This window comes from Macaca mulatta, chromosome 7 (assembly GCF_049350105.2).
Source record: "Macaca mulatta isolate MMU2019108-1 chromosome 7, T2T-MMU8v2.0, whole genome shotgun sequence".
NCBI classification, from domain to species: Eukaryota; Metazoa; Chordata; class Mammalia; order Primates; family Cercopithecidae; genus Macaca; species Macaca mulatta.
In genome coordinates, this window is record NC_133412.1 from 164,932,544 (window position 1) to 164,952,573 (window position 20,030).

At 39.1% G+C, this 20,030-nt stretch overlaps 1 protein-coding gene across 1 annotated transcript in view; it reads right to left on the reverse strand.

Annotated features, from left to right (window-relative positions):
* CATSPERB (cation channel sperm associated auxiliary subunit beta) overlaps nucleotides 1-20,030 on the reverse strand; it is a 148,625-nt gene that overhangs the window by 104,009 nt on the left and 24,586 nt on the right. Inside the window, 4 exon segments of the mRNA XM_077938830.1 lie at nucleotides 2,290-2,356; nucleotides 10,272-10,304; nucleotides 11,868-11,986; nucleotides 12,126-12,221. Coding sequence (XP_077794956.1) covers nucleotides 2,290-2,356; nucleotides 10,272-10,304; nucleotides 11,868-11,986; nucleotides 12,126-12,221 — 315 coding nt within the window.

A 20,030-nucleotide genomic window follows, 5' to 3' on the forward strand; every position in this document is an offset into this window, starting at 1 on the left:
CATTGCCAAAATATGTCAAGAAAGTAATTTGACTTGGGATTAATTTCTCCCATTGCCTTACTCTGAGTCAAGGTAACACCCCAAAGTGGGAGCAGGTTGAGCCCTTTTGAGATTGTTTATGGGAGACCCTCCCTGGGAGTCCCACCTTTAGACCTAATAAATAAATTAAGAATTAAACAATACATACACCAGTTAGGGCAGACACTACTAACCATGCATCAGTTTGCTGCTTCCAGGTCCTCATACCCTAGGGGCGAGCCCCTTCACCCTTTCCACCAAGAGTTAAGGTACTGCTAAAAAGTCTTGGGAAAAAACAAGGACCTGACTGGCAGCTACCCAAAAATGGATGGGCCTTATGATGCACTGCTGACCATGCATTCACCTGTCAAATTGGCTGGAATTAAACCCTGGATATATCACATTCAGGTGAAGGCTCATCCTCAACCTGATACTTCAGACAACCAGCCTGCCTGTTCATGTGTGCCAAGAAAAGACCTAAAACTGTATTAAAGGAAAAAAATCACACAGATAAGTACTACCTTTTTCTTAACATGAACTTCTTAACAAGTTTTGTAGTCATGAGTACATTATTTATCTCTGCTGAAACTAACCTTTTTGCTGAATGGGCACAAATGGTAGCTTCCCTCCAGAATAGAACAGACTGCTGGGTCTGTGGGGAATTGCCCTTTCTTCCACTGCAGGCTTGCCATGGTGCATGCAAGCCACCAACCTAAGTACTTGGAGTAACTTCTATACCTGGTATGGGGCACTTCACCCATTTCCCTTTCATGGCCATAACTCATCTCATCATAAGCCTCATGAATTTCCTACTTGCCAGGAAATCAGGAAACATGTTTTTCAACTAAGTCGCAAGTAGGTCAATGTCATCTCCACCTTGGGATATGCTGTACACAATCGTGTCAGATGGCTGACAGAGGTACAAATACAGGTAATAGGTCAAGCATCACTATGCACTGAACACCACAACCACAGCACACCTCAAACTAACACCTGTAACATGGGATGATTACCTCCCCAGCAATGTAATCAGACTCTTCAACTGACTAGCAATTATATGGCTGGGGTAGCAAAACAGCTCCTTCTCACATGGAGCCAACCCTTCCCTCTGGGACTGGCTGTGGGCCTGTGGCACTCACAGTTGGCCCTTCCTACCCTTTGATTGGACTGGCAGATGCATCTGGGAGTACCCTTACCTACCAGGATGAATCCTGTTCCATGTAGACTCTGCCTGCCAACTGGAAAAGCACAGATGCCAGACACCACTGTCAAAAATGGGCATCCTGGTGGTTTTACCCACTAGCCATCTTTCTCCCCCAGGCAGTGACCATAGATGTAGAATTACAAGTAGAGGCCCTGACTAAGCATATGGCTACTGCCTTTAATAACACCCACCATGCCATCTCCGTTCTTACTGAAGAAACTTTCAGATTAGGCAAGTGACCTTACAAAACTATATGGCTGTAGATATCCTGACTGCAGCCTAAAGCGGCACTAATGCATTAAGACTGTTGTCTATATATACTACATTATTCTCACAACATAACCTAAGCCATGCATGCACTGGATACTCATATTCTGCTATAGATGCCTTCTCCCAATAACAGATTGGTTTAGTCAGCCCCTTAGTGCATGGAAGACTTTCATATATAGCACAATTTTGCTCATTGTCCTCTTCAGCTGCTGTGGATTTTATTGCTGTTGTATACTCCGCACAAGGATGCAGGAAAGATGTTCTCAGAAACTCCTATGTCCCTGCACCATAACGCTCCCGCAAATTCCTACTGCAAGTCTAGGAACTTGAGAATATTTCCAACTCCAGGTGGACAAATTCCATTCTGGTACCTCCTACCTATGGCCCTCCTCAGCAGGAAGTAGCCAGATCAACTATGCCACCCATTTTCCATAGAAATGGAATGGAATTTCACAATGGAAATTTGCAACTGAGTGGCTTAGGTTAAAAATGCATTTTTGAAACTGTTTTTTCCTTTCTTGTTTTTGCCTTGAAACATAGTTTGAAATTCTTGGTTTCCACCCGACACTCCCTTGCACTGCTGGCTTATCTAATTATGTGCTTGCTTAGAAGTTCCAGGGTCTAAATTTGAGACAAATCAGACATGGAGACTCAGCTGTGAAATTCCAGAGATTACCTCAAGGAGGTTGGTCTACAACCTGGCCATCTTAAAAGACCATTCCAAAGGCTGAGCTTGCATTCCGTTACTCGTATATGTAAAAGTCTTTTAATACAGTATATCTTTAACCAAAATTTACCTTCAAAGTGCTCTCTGTTAGCAAAACATCTTTCACTATACCACAATTTTCCTTTCACATAGTCAACCTACATGAATAAATAAAAATATCACTTAGCCAATATGTAGACTTAAGATATCTTAAGATATAAGATAGAAAAAACTAAAAAATTTCAAAGTTTGATAGTTCAGGAATGTGAGGCAAATAAAGAGACAAAAATTGTATGCAAATAAAATGAAAGATTGTAGAATGAGGACAAGAAATAGGAATATACATTTTGAACAATGCACAAAAAAGGCATAAAAAGAAAAGAAATCACACATGAATTAGCGTATGTTAATGGAGGATGCCTTTGTCTATGAACTGTCTTTCAGAAGCTACCAGAAGTCATTAGTCTTTCAGCACAGTTACAATGGGCCACATGTTTATCTTTTATCCTCATTAGTGGCAGCTGGGTTTAAGGAGCATTCCCAGAAGCCTGACAGCAGCAAGGAGCAACAGGAAAAAGGTTTTCAAAATTGGTCATGAGAGAGAAGCTTCAAATATATTGAATATGTTGGATATAAATGTTGGATATTAATTAAATGCAACAATTTGAGATTATTTTATTATAGGAAGATTCTGACCTTCAAATTTCTGTTGGGACGTAAGCAGGACTTTCTTACATTTTTATAGATCAATAATATAATCTGTATGATTTGTGTGCAGAAGCCTTTGCTGATTTCTAATGATAAAACTTGAACACATGAGGAGACACTTCTTTGTTTTTTTGTTTTTTGTTTTTTTTAATTGAGAAGGAGTCTTACTCTGTTGCCCAGGCTGGAGTGCAGTAGCACGATCTTGGCTCACTACAACCTCCGCCTCTCAGGTTCAAGTGATTCTCCTTGCCTTAGCCTCCTGAGTAGCTGGGATTATTAGCCACCATGCCTGGCTAATTTTTTTTTTTTTTTTGTATTTTAGTAGAGATGGGGTTTCACTATGTTGGCCAGGCTGGTCTTGAACTCCTGACCTCAAGTGATCCACCCACCTCAGCCTCCTAAAGTGCTGGCATTATGGGTATGAGCCACCACACTGACAGAGGAGTCACTTTATTGATTGATTGATTGATATGGGGTCCTGGCTCTGTCACCCAAGCTAGAGTGCAGTGGCATGATCATAGCTCACTCCAGCCTCAAACTCTTCAGCTTAACCAATCCTCCCACCTCAGCCTCCAAATAGGTGGGACCACAGGTGTGCATCACCATGCCTGGGTAATTTTTAAATTTTTTGAGGGAAAGGAGTCTCACTATATTGCCCAGGCTGGTCTAGAACTCCTGAACTTAAGCAATTCTCCTGCTTTGGCTTTGTAAAGCACTGGGGCTATAGGCATGAGCCACTGCACCTGGCTCCCAATGAATTTTTTTAAGTATCTACATTGTGCCATGTACGGTGCTGAAATTTTTCATATGTAATGTTATTTGATCACCTCATTTCTAAGAGGTAGATATTGTTAGACTCATTTTAAAATGACAAAATTGAGGTCCAGAGAGTTATACAACTTGTTCAAAGTTTTATGTTAAATGGCTGGTAAGTTAGTCCAAAATCTGAATCCAGTCTGTCTTCATTTATTCACCCATTGACTCAATAAATTCATCGAGACTGCCTACGTGCAAGGCCATGTGGTAACTTATCAGGATACAATAGTAAATAAGATAGACCTTGACCGGAACCTAAAATCTTGTGAGGCTAGTCTGGGGGCTCAACAGACAAAATAGGGTGATAATGATAGGAATCTGTGCTGAGAACTTGGACTGTGCACAGGAGGAGCACCTTGGTGGTCAGGGAGGGATTTCTGAAGAATGAGTTGAAATTCTCTAAGTGAAATAGGAGGAAGGAGTACATGCTAAGAAGACAAAACATGTTATGCAAAGGAGTTGAGGTGTGAGAAATGTTAGCGCATTCAGGGAAGGTGAGTGGGTTAGCATGGCCAGGCAGATGGCTGCAGGTAGGGGCAGGATGGCTGCAGGTAGAGGCAGGTACACTCAGGCTGAAGCATTAAGCATTTTGTGTGTCACAAGAATTTTAATTTTATCCTGAAAGAAGTGATCCATATTCCTTGCTGTTGCCACTAAACAGATTTTGGTGGATAACTACCAGATTTTATCTCATGCCAAACCCCCAATTTAGGGATCTTATACTTCCTATTACTTTTGCCTGGAAATGCTCTGTCAAAATAATTACTCCAAGTCACTCAAGTTTCTGCTTAAATTTCATCTCTTTGAAAAGGCTTGCTTTAATCACTCTATTTAAAACAGAATATTATCTTCCCCTCACTCTTTCTCTTACTCTGCTTTAATTTCAACAAGCACTTATTACTATCTAAAATCACATTATGTATTTGTTTGTGTATTTTTTAATGGTCTAACCCCCTCAGTAGAATGTTAAGCTACATGAAAGTAGGGACTTTGTCTTGTTCACTATGGAATCCTCCTTGTCTGAATAAGCATTGAATATAGGAAGTGCTCAACAAATATTTGTTGAATGGATGAGATTTACTGAATGAATAAATCATTAAGTATTCACTCGTTCAATTACCTGCCTAAACACCCACATATATCTCATTCTGAACACCTTTGCTTCAATCATTAGTAAAAGAGGTCTTATTTAAAGATAGATCCTTATACCCTTAAAAATAATTTCACTTGGCCAGGCGCGGTGGCTCACGCCTGTAATCCCAGCACTTTGGGAGGCCGAGGCGGGTGGATCACGAGGTCAGCAGATGGAGACCATCCTGGCTAACACGGTGAAACCCTGTCTCTACTAAAAATAAAAAAAAAATAAAAAATTAAAAAAAAAATAAAATTAGCCAGGCGTGGCGGCAGGTGCCTGTGTCCCAGCTACTCAGGAGACTGAGGCAAGAGAATGGCGTGAACCTGGGAGGCGGAGCTTGCAGTGAGCCGAGATCGCACCACTGCACTCCAGCCTGGGCGGCAGAGCGAGACTCCGTCTCAAAAAAAATAAAAAAATAAAAAATAATTTCACTTTTCCCCTTTCCTCCACTCCCCAATCCCAGCACCTCTCTACCTTCGGAACACTGTATTTCCCCTCTCCCTCATCACTATCAACCATCCCTGAGTTTTACTAAGATATTTTAGTTTAATAGGACTTATTATAATATCCTTGCTAATTGTAAAAACTTCCATGAAGGGCAATTCGTGATTTTAAAAAAATATTGCATAAGCAGTTATCCCTTGATCTTCCAGTCAAGTTCTAGGATGTATTGTATCTACATGTCTGGACACATAAAATTTCTAGGTACAAAATTATTCATGGCAGCATTATTTGTAATAGCAAAATATTGGGAAATTACCCAAGCATCCAGCAATGGATGATAATTTAAATAAACTGTGGTTAGTTCATACAATGGAATACTTGTAGCTGTAAAAAAGAAACAAAAAAAGAAAAGAAAAAGAGGCTATTCTCCATTTACTAATACGGATTTTTTCCTATGATAATTATTGATGTGAAGAAAATAATTCAGCATAAATACATATATTTATAGTATAATAAAAGGAAGAAAAGTATATATATATTCCTAATTATTTGAATTTTCATTAGAAAACACTGAAAAGATATAAAATAAAAAAAGATTACCTGTAAGGGACAAGGAAAAATCAGGGTGAATATACAGAGAGGTGGGATAGAGACTTTTCAGTCTATATCTTTTTGTAACTTTTTTAGTTTTTAACTATGTGAATGTATTACCTATTTGAACATCATAATTTTTAGGTGTTGAAAATTCTCATTTCCCTTGCAACATGTCCTTTCTTGCTATAGGCTTTATGGGAGGGAGGTGGGGCCTTTGGGAGGTGATAAGGTGAATGGAATTAGTACCCTTATTTGATGTGGGGGTGATTCAGTGAATCGAATTAGTGCTCTTATAAAAGAGAACCCAGGGAGTCTCTTGCCCCCTGCCATGTGAGGACACAGTGAACACATGGCTGTCTACGAACCAGGAAGGCAGCCCTCACCAGACACTGAATCTGCCTGCACCTTTATCTTACTGTCCAGGCTCCAGAACTGTGAGAAATAAATTTCTGTTGTGTATAAGCCACCCAGTCTATGGTAATTGTGTTATAGCAGCTCACATTGGCTAAGATGTCTCTGTTCAAAAATCCTTATCTAGGCTGGGCACGGTGACTCATGCCTGTAATCCCAGCACTCTGGGAGGCCAAGGCAGGTGGATCACTCAAGGTCAGGAGTTTGAGACCAGCCTGGCTAACATGGTGAAAACCTATCTTTACTGAAAATACAAAAATTAGCTGGGCATGGTAGCACACACCTGTAATCCCAGCTATTCAAGAGACTGAGGCAGGAGAATCACTTGAACCCAGGAGGTGGAGGTTGCACTGAGCCGAGATTGCCACTGCACTCCAGCTTGGGCAACAGAGGGAGACTGTCTCAAAAAAAAAAAAAAAAACCATTATCTAGTACTCCATTTTTATTTGTATGGATAGACAGAAAACACACGAATAAATATGAGATAAAATGAGAGAAACAGTCAAGCATTTCTCATCACTAGTCCTCTCCTTGTTTTCTTCCCCTTTATTGAAATGTCTGTTCTTTTTCATTTGTTTTATTAAAGTTCTTTCTTATTTTCTTTAGTTGGGATAACCAGGTCGTATACTTTCTTAATCTGAAAGGTGAATAATCTCTTGGCTGGAAATAGAAATTCTGGACTTTGGTTCTTCTGTGTTAAATAGACTGTAGATGTTGATTTCATGGTCTTCAAGCTTCTACTGTTGTATAAATAAAATCTAATACCAGTGAGGTATATTTTGCTTTTGCTCTTTCTGTTTGGATACTTGTAATATTTCCTCCTTAACCTTAAAATTGAGGAATATTCCTTGGATATGCCTACATTTTTTCAGTGCTCCCTGGAATTTAGTGGATTATAATATATAGCTTTGGAACTTTCTTAATCTGAGTTAATGTTCTTCTTTTTTTGTTATTATTGCCTGTCTTATATCTGTTCCTTTTTAAATTTGTCTGAAAACTCTTTTGCTCACCTGTTAGCGCTTCTGGATCTCTCCTCAAAGGCTCACTTTTGCCCTTGTGATTTCTAGTGATGTTCCTTAGATGGTTTGAGAAGTTTCTTCATCTTGATTTTCCATGCCACTACTCTGCATTTAAACAGTGGTCATTCTATCCTTCAATTTATTCCATTTTTAATGGAAATTTTGGTATTCAGTCCCAGGAAGTATTTTTATGCTGCGCTTGAAGCTCTTTATTGGTATTGACTGTGTTCTTGCTAATATCTCAGTGCTAATGATGGTAATCACAGAGTAGGTGCTCATTGGGTATTTGTGAAATGATTTTATTTAAAAATGTTATTCTTGTTCAATTGTTGCCTTATCCACCAGCAACTCTAGTTTTATTCTAATGATCTTTGCTCGCAGAATGCCAGGCTACTTAAGTGTGCCCTGAAGTATGGGCTCAGGTATGGTTTGTGGAGCACCTCGAATTTTGACAACTGGAATAATAGATGGCAAAGTGGTCTGTAGCCCTCTGGGCTGCCATGCCACCACCTTGGAAACAGAAGGGGCTCCCTTCTTTCCAGGTCTCCTTCAGCCTGCCTACCTCAGGCACAGGGAGAATGCAGCCCTCCAGGTAGGCCTATCTCCAGCCTCACCCTCAGCCACACTCCCAAAACTGAGAGAACCCTTCCCTAGGAGTTCGTGGAGCTCTGCCAGTCAGACTCCCTCCAGAATCCTTCACCTTCCAGTCCTCTACTCCCCGCTCCGTGTTGCCAAGCACTTTGTTCTTAGGTAACCCATGAGTGAGGTAACGGCATGCCAGATCTCCTCAGTGAGATTCCTCAAAGCAGGCTTCCAGTGAGCCCAGCTGTCCAGTGACCCCAGCAGCCTTTTGACTTAGCAGGGCAGGTAGGCTGAAGATGAAAGCTAAACAGAGTTAAAGGTCACAGTCTCCTCCGTCCATTTATTTTACTTTTTGTGTGATTCTTCTTTAGGTGTAACTTTTAAAAATATTTATTAGCTTTTCTTCAGTTTCCTATAATGTTCCTTTCCACTTACTGTAATTGCTGAGATATTTGCATTTATTTCTACTGTTTTACCTCATAGTTTTTCTATTCTTTAACCTTTATCTCTCCTCTCCTTTCTTCCTTTTTGTAGAATAGATGGATTGTTCTTTAATGTTGTTTTCCTTCCTCTGGAGGTTTGGAAGCTTTAGGTTATATTCTTTTTGTTTTATTTTAGTTTTTTGGTAATTATCCTTCAATTCTTAACATATATGCTGATATACATATTTTTCTAACAAATTCTTAACTTATTCCCCATATTGGTTCTCCTTACAAAGGTCTTAAATGCTTTATTATCCACTGAAAACTACTGCCATTTCTCCTTGTTATATTGTCTAGAGTTTTGGTTCCATCCAATTATTAAACACAAAATGTATAACTTATTTTTTATTTATTTAATTTTTATTTTTATTTTGAGACAGAGTCCAGCTCAGTCACCCAGACTGGAGTGCAGTGGCATGATCTCGACTCTCTGCAATCTCTGCCTTCTGGGTTCAAGCAATTCTCATGCCTCAGCCTCCCGAGTAGCTGGGATTACAGGCGTGAACCAACACATCTGTCTAATTTTTGTATTTTCTGCAGAGATGGGATTTTGTCATATTGGCCAGACTAGTCTATAACTCCTGACCTCAGGTGATCTACCTGCCTCAGCCTCCCAAGGTGCTGGGATTACAGGCGTGGGCTACCGCACCTGGCCATAACTTACTTTTTATACCAATTCCATTATTTGAACACATATTTACTAAGTACATACCTTGTGTCAGGTGCCATTCTAGACACTGGGATCTAGTAGCGAACAGCATAGACAGGGCTCCTGCTCTCCTAGGTCTTAGAACTTACATTCTAGTTTTCCTCATTGCTTCTGGCATCCTACTCCTTCATGGGGATTTCTGGATGGTAAACCCTCCCAATGTCTTTAGGTGTGAACATTTTCTTTTCACTCTCATTCTTGAGTTATTTAGTTTAGCTAGGTATGGAATTCTATTTTGACAGTTATTTTCCTCTGTTCTTTATAATACAAATCATTTTTGCCCATCTGGCTCTCTTAGTTCTCTGCTTTGCTTGTCCTCTGATTAGTATGACAATTAGTCAGTTCTATGTGCTTCCTGAGAAATAAATGCTCCTTTCTCACAGACAGTGTGAATGTGGGTGTATGTGCACATGCACATGTGCACACAGACTGGAGCCTGCACAATACAAGATAAAGTGCAGGCAGATTCAGTGCCTGGTGAGGGCCAACTTCCTGGTTCATAGCCATCTGCTCACTCTATGAGGACAGAATAGGGAGGGCATATGGCAAATGGCTAGGAACACTCATGATTTCATTTGTGGTTTTCCAACCGAAGCATGCTTATATTCTGATGGGAATGACCTAGTCCATTAATCACAAAACTTGACTTTTTAACATACAGAGGAGATAACTGATGGAACAAAATCCCCCAAAAGGCCAGAAGCAGACCAGTGACCAGATTATGTGACATTTTTGTGTAAGTTAGAAAAGATACTCCTCTCTCCAAGTAGGATAGACTTACGCCTGGGTAGATGGATTGGGGAGTAAAATGTTAGCCAGACCCCAGCACCTACTGTCTTCAATCAAGTGCCCTTGTGCAGAATCTGAACTGAACAACCACAGCTAGCCTGGACATAGCATAGGAGACGAGGTGAGGGTGGCCTCTGAAACAGGGAGGAGCACTTCTTCCTTTGAAGCAGAGGAGGCGAGCACTGCTTAATGATTGCTACAAATATATATAAAAATAATATATGCTATAAATTCATATATATTTAATTATATATTTTGTTTAAACTATAAATAATATAGTAACTGGAATAACATATATTGTGAATTATTGACTTGCATCTCATCTCAAGTCACCAAGTAAACACATATCTTCTAACCAGCCCTGGGAAATGTAAAGCTTCTTACCCTTTCAAAACCACAAAAGTCTGCTCTGGAAAACTAGAAGAAAAGAAAAAACGTTAATATTTGCTTGCATATCAGAAGGCCTAACAAAACATAGCAATTTAAATTATACCAAAGGAAATAAACCATATACATTCCTTGAAAAAAATTATACCAAAATTATATGTTTTTTCTATCCTAGCAGTTAGGATAGCCAAACATTAAAAGCAGACTCTGATATAGTTTATACAATATCCTGGGAATTTCCCCATCAGTCTTTGCCTTATTTCATTATTTTATTAATTTACTTATACCTTAGTGTGATTCCAGAAGAAAACCATGCCTTTTAATGATTTAAATGGAAGAATTAAGAAGTATGCAGGTGGGCCGGGTACGTTGGCTCACACCTGTAATTCTAGCACTTTGGGAGGCTGAGGCAGGTGGATCACGAGGTCAGGAGTTCGAGACCAGCCTGGCCAACATGGTGAAACTCCATCTCTCCTAAAAATACAAAAATTAACTGGGTGTGGTGGCGCATGCCTGTAATCCCAGCTACTCGGGAGGCTGAGGCAGGAGAATTGTTTGAACCCAGGAGGAGGAGATTGCAGGGAGCTGAGATCACGCCACTGTACTCCAGCCTGGCGACAGAGTGAGATTCAGTCTCAAAAAAAAAAAAAAAAAAAAGGAAGTGTGCTGGCATATGCAAGTCTGCTGCCCACTTGGGTTTAGGAAGGCACACCCTCAACCTATTATTTTCTCCTTTGCCACTCTGTTTCTTCTGCCCAGCCCAGAGTAGTCTGGAGATCAGGACTTATAATATACAATCCCTGTCTACTTCTCTGCACTTTGAATTTAAGCCATTGTAGCATTCCTGGTTTCAGCTCTCTGTTTTAGCAATTATATAATAAGCATGTAAAAAAAAAAAAAACACCCAGATCCACTAGTCATCTGAGCAACAAATGGTACTTTCTTAGAGATGGTGAAGAAGGTTCAAGTATATGTGAATATTCTTATACCTGAAGAAAGATAATAATTACCACGTATAAAAAATATCTGCCTCTCAATCAATACCATTTCCCCTTCTTTACTTCCCTCTATCTTTTCTCCTGCAGATCCCAAGTCTTTATTGCTGGTCTCATCTCTGTTGTGGTAATTTTTGAGAGGTATTTGTTAACATGTTTAAGAATTTTATGATATATGCATATTAACAATCTTCACCTAAATGTGTATTTCCCTTTGCTCAATCCCAATACTTACTTTTCACTTATGTTACTTTGTAATACTATATGTGGCTTTATAAATTACCTTAAAGCATTTGGGTAACATACATAGCTATAAATAAATGGATCAATCAATAGGTAGGTAGACAGATCTTTTCTACATGTATATATTTAAAACTTACTATAAATTCATACAGCAATAAAACTAGCACCATTTCCAAATTACATATTCAACACCACGAGGCAAAGGAAAAAGTTGCTGTATTATGCCTTTGTTTTTCGAAAGAAAGAAGCATTTCAATTTTAAGATACACCACACATAACTCAAGTATTAAATATTTCTTTTTGTGTCACAGAAGATATTTAAGGTTAGCTACTAGTTACAAAGCAGTTTACATACCGATAAAATGCGGTGTGATGGATAACGAAGATCTTCACTTATAAAAAGGCCCAAAGAGGTGAGGACGACTAAAAAATTATTTGTTAAAACCATATCCACCAATGAAAGGTCTTCATGTTCTAAACCAAGAAATCATACCATAGATTAAAAATTAAGAAAAAAGTGAGCTCCTTAGTGAAGCAAAGACAATTTATAGATATTAATCAAATATTGATATAAGTAAAATGCTCAAGATGAAGGCAATGTTAGAGGAGTTACCTCCTTCAAGTAGGGAATACATAGCCTCTGTCATGTTAAACCATGTGGTATCAGAATAATGCCAGAATCCACAAAAGGTTACGCCTACGTAAACACCTGCCATGAAAGAAAAGGAAAATTAAAGCCAGGCAACTTTACAAGGTGAGTCACTCAATTGTATGGTGTTAGGCTTTCAGGGGCAAGAGCCCAGAGTCAGTTCCATCTTCCAACTTGTTGTCCTCTCTTGCCTCAACTCCCTCTCAGCACTTTGACTCTCACTTCCCCAAGCGTTGGAAAGATGAAGTAACTTAAAGTTACATCACATAATATTAGCCAACCATCTGATTGACTCCTAGAATGATTACTGCTGGGAATAATATGCCCTTAAAATCAATCCTCTTAAGGTATTGGTTCATTCTCTTAAAGTATCTTCCAAATTGTACTGTATCTTTTTTTACATAGAAGGGCATCAGAATATGCCACACCAAAATATGCCACTTTGGTTCAAGGATTTTTTTTTTACCTGAAGGCAACTGAGAATCAATAAACGCAGTCTCTACCCTCCCTTTATCTGCTTAAAAGCAAGCATAAATTGTCCCTTGTACCAGAAAAAAAAAAAAAAAAAAAAGAGCATTTTTATCACTGGAGATAGGGAGCCCTTATCTGCCATTAGTTCCCCTATATATTTTCTAGTCACAACTTCCTTACAGCTAATTGTTCCTTGATTCCTAAATCCACTTCCTTTGTGAAAATGGTACATAATTTCCTCATTTAACCACTTGAGCTTCATTTCTTTTTTGTGGACTGCCATGCACATAAATAATAAAAAAAAAAAATTTGTGCCTTTTATCCTGTTAATCTGTTATTTGGGCTGGGCATGGTGGCTCACACCTATAATCTCAGCACTTGGAGAGGCCAAGGCAGGAGGATCACTTGAGCCCAGTAGTTTGAGACCAGCCTGGGCAACATGGTATAACCCTGTCTCTACAAAAAATGCAAAATTAGCCTGGTAGTGCATGCCTGTAGTCCCAGCTACTCAGAAGGCTGAAGTGAGAGGATCGCTTGAGCTTGGGAGGTCAAGGCTGTAGTGAACTATGATCATGCGACTCCAGGCTGGGAGACAAAGAGAGACCCTATCTCAAAAAAAAAAAAAATCTGTTATTTGTTGATTTAATTTATAGAGCCCTATTCACTAAGCATAAGAGAACAGAGGAAAATTTTTCCTCCCTAACAGTACCCTTCTAAGCATAAAGATGCTCCTATTTCAGGAATACAATTTTAGTTAATAATAATTTTTTAAAACTCCAAAGAAGAAAATTAAAATGTAAACTCCAAGAGAGGAAAAACTATGATTTACTTTTTTATTTGTGATTTTAAAAATAGAAAAAACTTTTGCTAAAGTTTCATTAAAACCTTGTAAATGAAGAAGATTGAACACATCACAAATCCTAAAAGTACTTTGTTCCCCGACCCCATCTTTTCTTGGTCTTAGGTAGGAATGTCTGGAGTCTTTTGTGTTTTAAATGTGAGGTGCTGATCTGAAGTTTTGTCAAAGGCCATAACTACTGGGCTGGGGAGGAGGGGAGGCTAAGGACCCTTGGCAATCTAACGCATATACTTTATTTCCAAAAGAGGACATTTGTAGAACGAGTCATATTGTGAAGTGTGAGTTTTAACTGCTAGCTCTTTTCTGTTTAAGGAAAGCTGTAGAAGGAAGTGTTATTTATTATTGTATACTTTTTCCAGGAAGAGGAAAACTAAAGATAAACTTTGCCTTTCTGAGAGTTAAGTCTAGTTTTACAGATAATGGTGGAATTTTTTTTTTTAATTTGACAGAGTCTCACTCCACCACCTAGGCTGGAGTGCAGTGGTGCAATCTCCACTCACTGCAACCTCTGCCTCCCAGGTTCAAGCGATTCTCATGCCTCATCCTCCTGAGTAGCTGGGATTACAGGTGTGGACCACCATGTCTGGTCAAATTTTAGTAGTTTTGGTAGAGACAGTGTTTCTCCATGTTGGCTAGGCTGGTCTCGAACTCCTGACCTCAAGTGGTCTGACCGCCTCAGCCTCCCAAAGTGCCGAAATTACAGGTGTGAGCCACCACCCAGCCTAACGGTGGAATATTTTAAGTGGGAATAATTATAGATGTCCAGCATGCTATCACATGACCAGATTCTTGCAAAAAATGACTATTTAATGCAGAAATAATAAAATAAACACTTTATGCTGGTTAATATTTACAGACTAAAATTAAGTTACAGGCTACTCTCTGTGACAAACTATCCCAGGGCTTCCAGAAGCTGATGCAGACCGTTGTGAAAAGTTTAGCTTTTATTCTAATGGCAAAGGGAAGCCACAGGAGTGTTGGAAGCAGGGAAGTGATGTGATCTGGTTTATACTTGAGAACATCATTCTGGTAGGTGTTTGGAGGCTGGTTTGTATTGGCACAAGAATGGAAATAGAGAGATCACTTAAAAGGCTGTTAATTAGTCTAATAAAAAAAAAATGTTGACTTGACCTAAGATTTTAGCAGAGAAGTGAAGTGGTCACATTGGGGATGGACCCTGGAGACAGCACAGTCGGGGAATGTTGTGAGGGTAAGAGCAGTCAAGAATGTGTCCTAGATTTCAATTCTGACCAATTTAATACTAATTGGGATGAGAAATACTGGAGAGAAACAGATTTTTCGAGGGAGATGAATCAAGAGTTCTGGATTAGACTTGCTGTATTTGAGATGCTCATTAGCCATCAAGAAGAAATGCATAATAGACAGCTGAAGAGAGGAGTAGTTTTGTTTCAAAGGGGTGGTCAGCAGCAGCAATACAGATTTGGGAATCATCAGCCTGAAGATGACATTACTACCATCAGACTGGCAAGTCTTCCAGAGGGAGAATGTGGTAACTTAAGGAAGGAGAGCCAAAAACAAAGCCCTAGGTTCATCAGCATTTAGGGGTCACACCAAAAAGGAGCCCTCCTAGAAAACTAAAGAGTGACCAATGAGAAAAGATAAAGAACTTGAAAGTATTATCAAAAAAGCTAAAAGAAGAAAGTGTTTTGAGCAGAGACTGGTCGACTGTGTTAAATGCTGCTGGAAAGGAAAGTAGAATGGGCATAAAAGACTAGCTGTTGGAATTGGCAATATGGAAATTGTGAGTGGCCTTGAGAAGAAATGTTTTAGAAGAGTGATGGAAACCAGAGTCTGATTTGTAGTGGAAAGAAGATAAAACGGGAGGTGGAAAAACAGTATCATCTACACTAAATTCTGGCCTTAAATATTTTTTTTTGAAGGGGAACAGAGAAGTGGAGATGGAAGTAAAGCGAGATAAATGAAGGCTTTGTTTAATTAAGATGGGGGATATTAGGGTATGTCTCTATCCTAATGGAGACAATCCAGTGAGGAGGAAGAGTGTGATGATGTTGGAGAGAAAAATGAGAATTGCACAACAGATGCAAGAGCAAGGTTGTTCAGATGACTGCAAGGAATGGAATCCAGAACACAAGCGCTGAGGGGTAGCCTTTGATTGCAGTAGAGACATTTCTTACAGTGCAAGAGGCAGAAAAGGGAAAGCATACAAATGCAGGTATGATGGCACATTTCCAGTTGCAACAATGTGGTTTCTATAATCAATCTTTATTTTCTCTTAAGTATTATATAAATGAACAGCCAAGAGTAAGAGGGGAAGAGTATTTGAGGAGTGGAAAGAAGTGTGATAAATTTATTTTGCAGAGTGGGAAAATAAATATACGAGGGAAGAGTGATAGGATTTATAGGCAGTAGGCTTTATAGGCAGTGCTGAGTGCCCACTTAAGATTCATGATCATGAATTTAGAGTGAGACTGGTCAGTGAAATGTCAAAATGAGACTAGCATGCAGTTTTTCCCCAGCAATATTCTGCTCTTCCAGGACAGGAGCAGAGGTGGTTTTAGAGTTGGGGTTGGGCAGGCAAGGAAGAAAAAGAAGGGCAAGGGAGTTACAAAAGTATTTAAAAAGATGGACTCTGAGAATTATGGTGAGAACAGAGGAAAATAAGGATGTTGGGTAGTGAAAAAAAGTGGTAGTGACAATGGATTAAGATCTCAATAAGATCAAAGAAATGTTGAAGTGTGAGTACTAGAACAGACTGAAAGAATAAGAGGCAGTGGACAGAGTGTAAGATGCAGGTACTACAGATTTCAGGGACACTGACATTAGAGATGACAAGGTGAGGAGCATAATCATTTAAATCTTTACTCCATCTTGAGTTAACTTTTGTATATGGAGAAAGGCAAGGATACAGTTTCATTTTTCTTTTGCATATGGCTAGCCAGCCAACTCAGCACCATTTATTGAATAGGGTCTTTTCCCCAATGCTTATTTTTGTTAACTTTGTTGAAGATCAGATGGTAGTAGGGGTGTGGCTTTATTTCTGGATCCTCTATTCTGTTCCATTGCTCTGTGTCTAGTTTTGTACCAGTACCATGCTGTTTTGGTTACTGCAGCCTTGCAGTATAGTTTGAAGTTGGGTAATGTGATACCTCAGGCTTTGTTCTTTTTGCTTAGGATTGCTGTGGTTATTTGGGCTCTTTTTTGTTCCGTATGAATTTTAGAATAGTTTTTTCTAATTCTGTGAAAAATAACATTGGTAGCTTGATAGGAATAGCATTGAATCTGTAGACTGCTTGGGTAGTATGGCCATTTTGATGATAATGATTCTTCCAATCCATGAGCATGAACTGTTTTTCCATTTGTGTGTATCATCTATGATTTCTTTCAGTAGTGTTTTTTACTCCTCCTTGTAGAGATCTTTCACCTCCTTGGTTAGATGTATTCCTAGGGAGGTGTGTGTGTGGGAGTGGGGTATTGTAAATGGGATTGTGCTCTTGATTTGGCTCTCAGCTTGAATGCTATTGGTGTATAGGAATGCTACTGATTTTTCTACATTGATTTTTGTATCTTGAAACTTTACTGAAATTGTTTACCAGTTCTAGGAGCTTTTTGGTAGTCTTTAGGGGTTTCTAGGTATAAAATCATACTGTCAGCAAAGAGAGAGAGTTTGACTTCTTCTATTGGATGCCTTCCTCTCCTATTTGGATGCATTTTATTTCTTCCTGTTGCCTGATTGCTCTGGCTAGGACTTCCAGTACTGTGTTGAATAGAAGAGGTGAGAATGAGCATCCTTGTCTTGTTCTGGTTCTCAAGGGGAATGCTTCCAGCTTTGGCCCATTCAGTATAATGTTGTCTGTGTGTTTGTCATAGATGTCTCCTATTATTTTGAGGTCTGTTCCTTCAATGTCTTGTTGGTTGAGAGTTTTTAACATGAAAGGATGTTAGGTTTTATCAAAGGTTTTCTCCACATCTATTGAGATCATTATATAGCTTTTGTTTTTAGTTCTATTTATATGGTAAATCACATTTTTATGTTATTTTAAAAATGTCAATAGCTTTTTGGGTACAAGTAGTTTTTTGTTACATGGATGAATTATGTAGCTGTGAATTCTGAGATTTTAGTGCAACCATCACCCAAGTAGTGTACATTGTACCTAATGTGTGGTTTTTTATCCCTACCTCCCTCCCAACCTCCCCATTCTGGGTCTCCAAAGTCCGTTATATCACTCTGTATGCCTTTGCTTGCTCATAGCTTAGCTCCCACTTATAAGTGAGAACATATGGTTTTTGGTTTTCTACTCCTGTGTTGCTTCACTTAGAATAATGGCCTCCAGCACCATCTAAGTTGCTTCAAAAGACATTGTTTCATTCCCTTTTATGGCTTAGTAGTATTCTATGGTGTATGTATACCACACTTTCTTTATCTATTTATTAGTTGATGGACACTTTGGTTTGTTCCACATCTTTGCAATTATGAATTGTGCTGCTATAAACATATGTGTGCAAGTGTCTTTTTCATATAATGACTTTTCCTTTGGGTAGCTACCCAGTGGTGGGATTGCTGGATCAAATGGTAGATCTACCTGTAGTTCTTTAAGGAATCTCCACACTGTTTTTCATAGAGGTTGTACTAATTTACATTCCCACCAGCAGTGTATAAGCATTCCCTTTCCCCCACATCCATACTGCCCAAAACAATCTATAGATTCAATGCAATTCCCATCAAAATACCAACACTATTTTTCACAGAATTAGAAAAAAAATCCTAAAATTCATACAAAACCAAAAAAGAGCGCAAATAGCTAAAGTATTCCTAAGCAAAAAGAATAACATTTCTTGATTTGCATATGTTGAACCAATTTTGCATCCCAGGAATGAAGCCTACTTGATTGTGATGAATTAACTTTTTTTTTTTTTTTTTTTTTTTTTTTTTTTTAGATGGAGTTTTGCTCGTCACCCAGGCTGGAGTGCAATGGCGCGGTCTCAGCTCACTGCACCCTCCACCTCCCGGGTTCAAGAGGTTCTCCTGCCTCAGCCTCCCAAGTAGTTGGGATTGCAGGCACTTGCTACCACGCCTTACTAATTTTTATATTTTAGTAGAGATGGGATTTCACCATGTTGACCAGGCTGGTCTCAAACTCCTGACCTCAGGTGATTTGCCCACCTCAGCCTCCCCAAAGTGCTGGGATTACAGGTTTGAGTCACTGTGCCCAGCTTTGAATTAACTTTTTATTTTTTATTTTTATTTTTAAAATTTTATTTATTTATTTATTTTAATAATATTTATTTATTTATTTTATTATACTTTAAGTCCTGGTATACATGTGCAGAACGTGCAGGTTTGTTACATAGGTGTATATGTGCCATGGTGGTTTGCTGCACCTATCAACCCATCATCTACATTAGATATTTCTCCTAATGCTATCCCTCCTCTTGCCCCCATCCCCCGACAGGCCCTGATGTGTGATGCTCCCCTCACTATGCCCATAGGTTCTCATTGTTCAACTCCCACTTATGAGTGAGAACTAGTGGTGTTTGGTTTTCTGTTCCTGTGTTAGTCTGCTGAGAATGATGGTTTCCAGCTTTATCCATGTCCCTGCAAAAGACATGAACTCACTCTTTTTTTACAGCTGCATAGTAATATGCTGCTGGATTCTATTTGCTACTATTTTGTCAAGAATTTTTCTGTCTATGTTCATCAAAATATTGGCTTCTAGTTTTCTTTTTTTGTTGTGTCTTTGCCAGGTTTTGGTATCAGGGTGATGTACTTCCCCTCGAATCTAAAATAAAAGTTAAAATTATTAAATAAAAAATTTTAAGAAGAATACTACCATAGGAGTAAGATAGGGGAAAGATCATTGTACGAAAAGAAGCCTTGAAGCTGGGTACTTTTTACTGTGTGGATCATCCATATGGATGGTGAAGTCACCAAAAATAGTGATGAAAGTCAAGTGGAGAGGAAGGCAGGGACCCAGAGATTAAACTTGTAAATGAATGACTGTGAGTGGTGAGGAGGTCACCAAATGCTGGCAACCAAGAAGAGTTAGAGGGAGGTAAAGTCTGAGTTCAAAAAAGTTCCATGTTTCAAACAAGATGAAGGGAGTAATGATTAAGCAGTAATCCTAAGGAGCAAAGACAACAACCCCCACCTGGGTTTTGAGATATGTGATATGTGGGAGGGCTGAGGGGAAAGAATGTCATCTGGGGATGACCAGGCACTCTATGGAAAGAAAGTTAAGGGACCATTCAGAAAAAAAGTGAGTGATATGGGGGAGTTTGTTAATGACAGGCCACAAATTCTAATGAAAGGATTTGGGTGGATAGAGAGGGATAAAAGTTTGAATCAAATTAGAGGATGATCAGAATAGTATGTGGGATAGGATAACCAGAAACGATCTAGGGAGGTTTATGTTTCTGGTAACTGATGGGAGACCTGACGTTTATATCTGAAGAATATTCTAGAGGAGGAAAGGGGGTAATAAGTCCAAACTGGAGTACATGGGGCTACTGCATAGCTGTTCCCACCATTAACTCCATGTGGTATGAAGGCCAGGAGGACA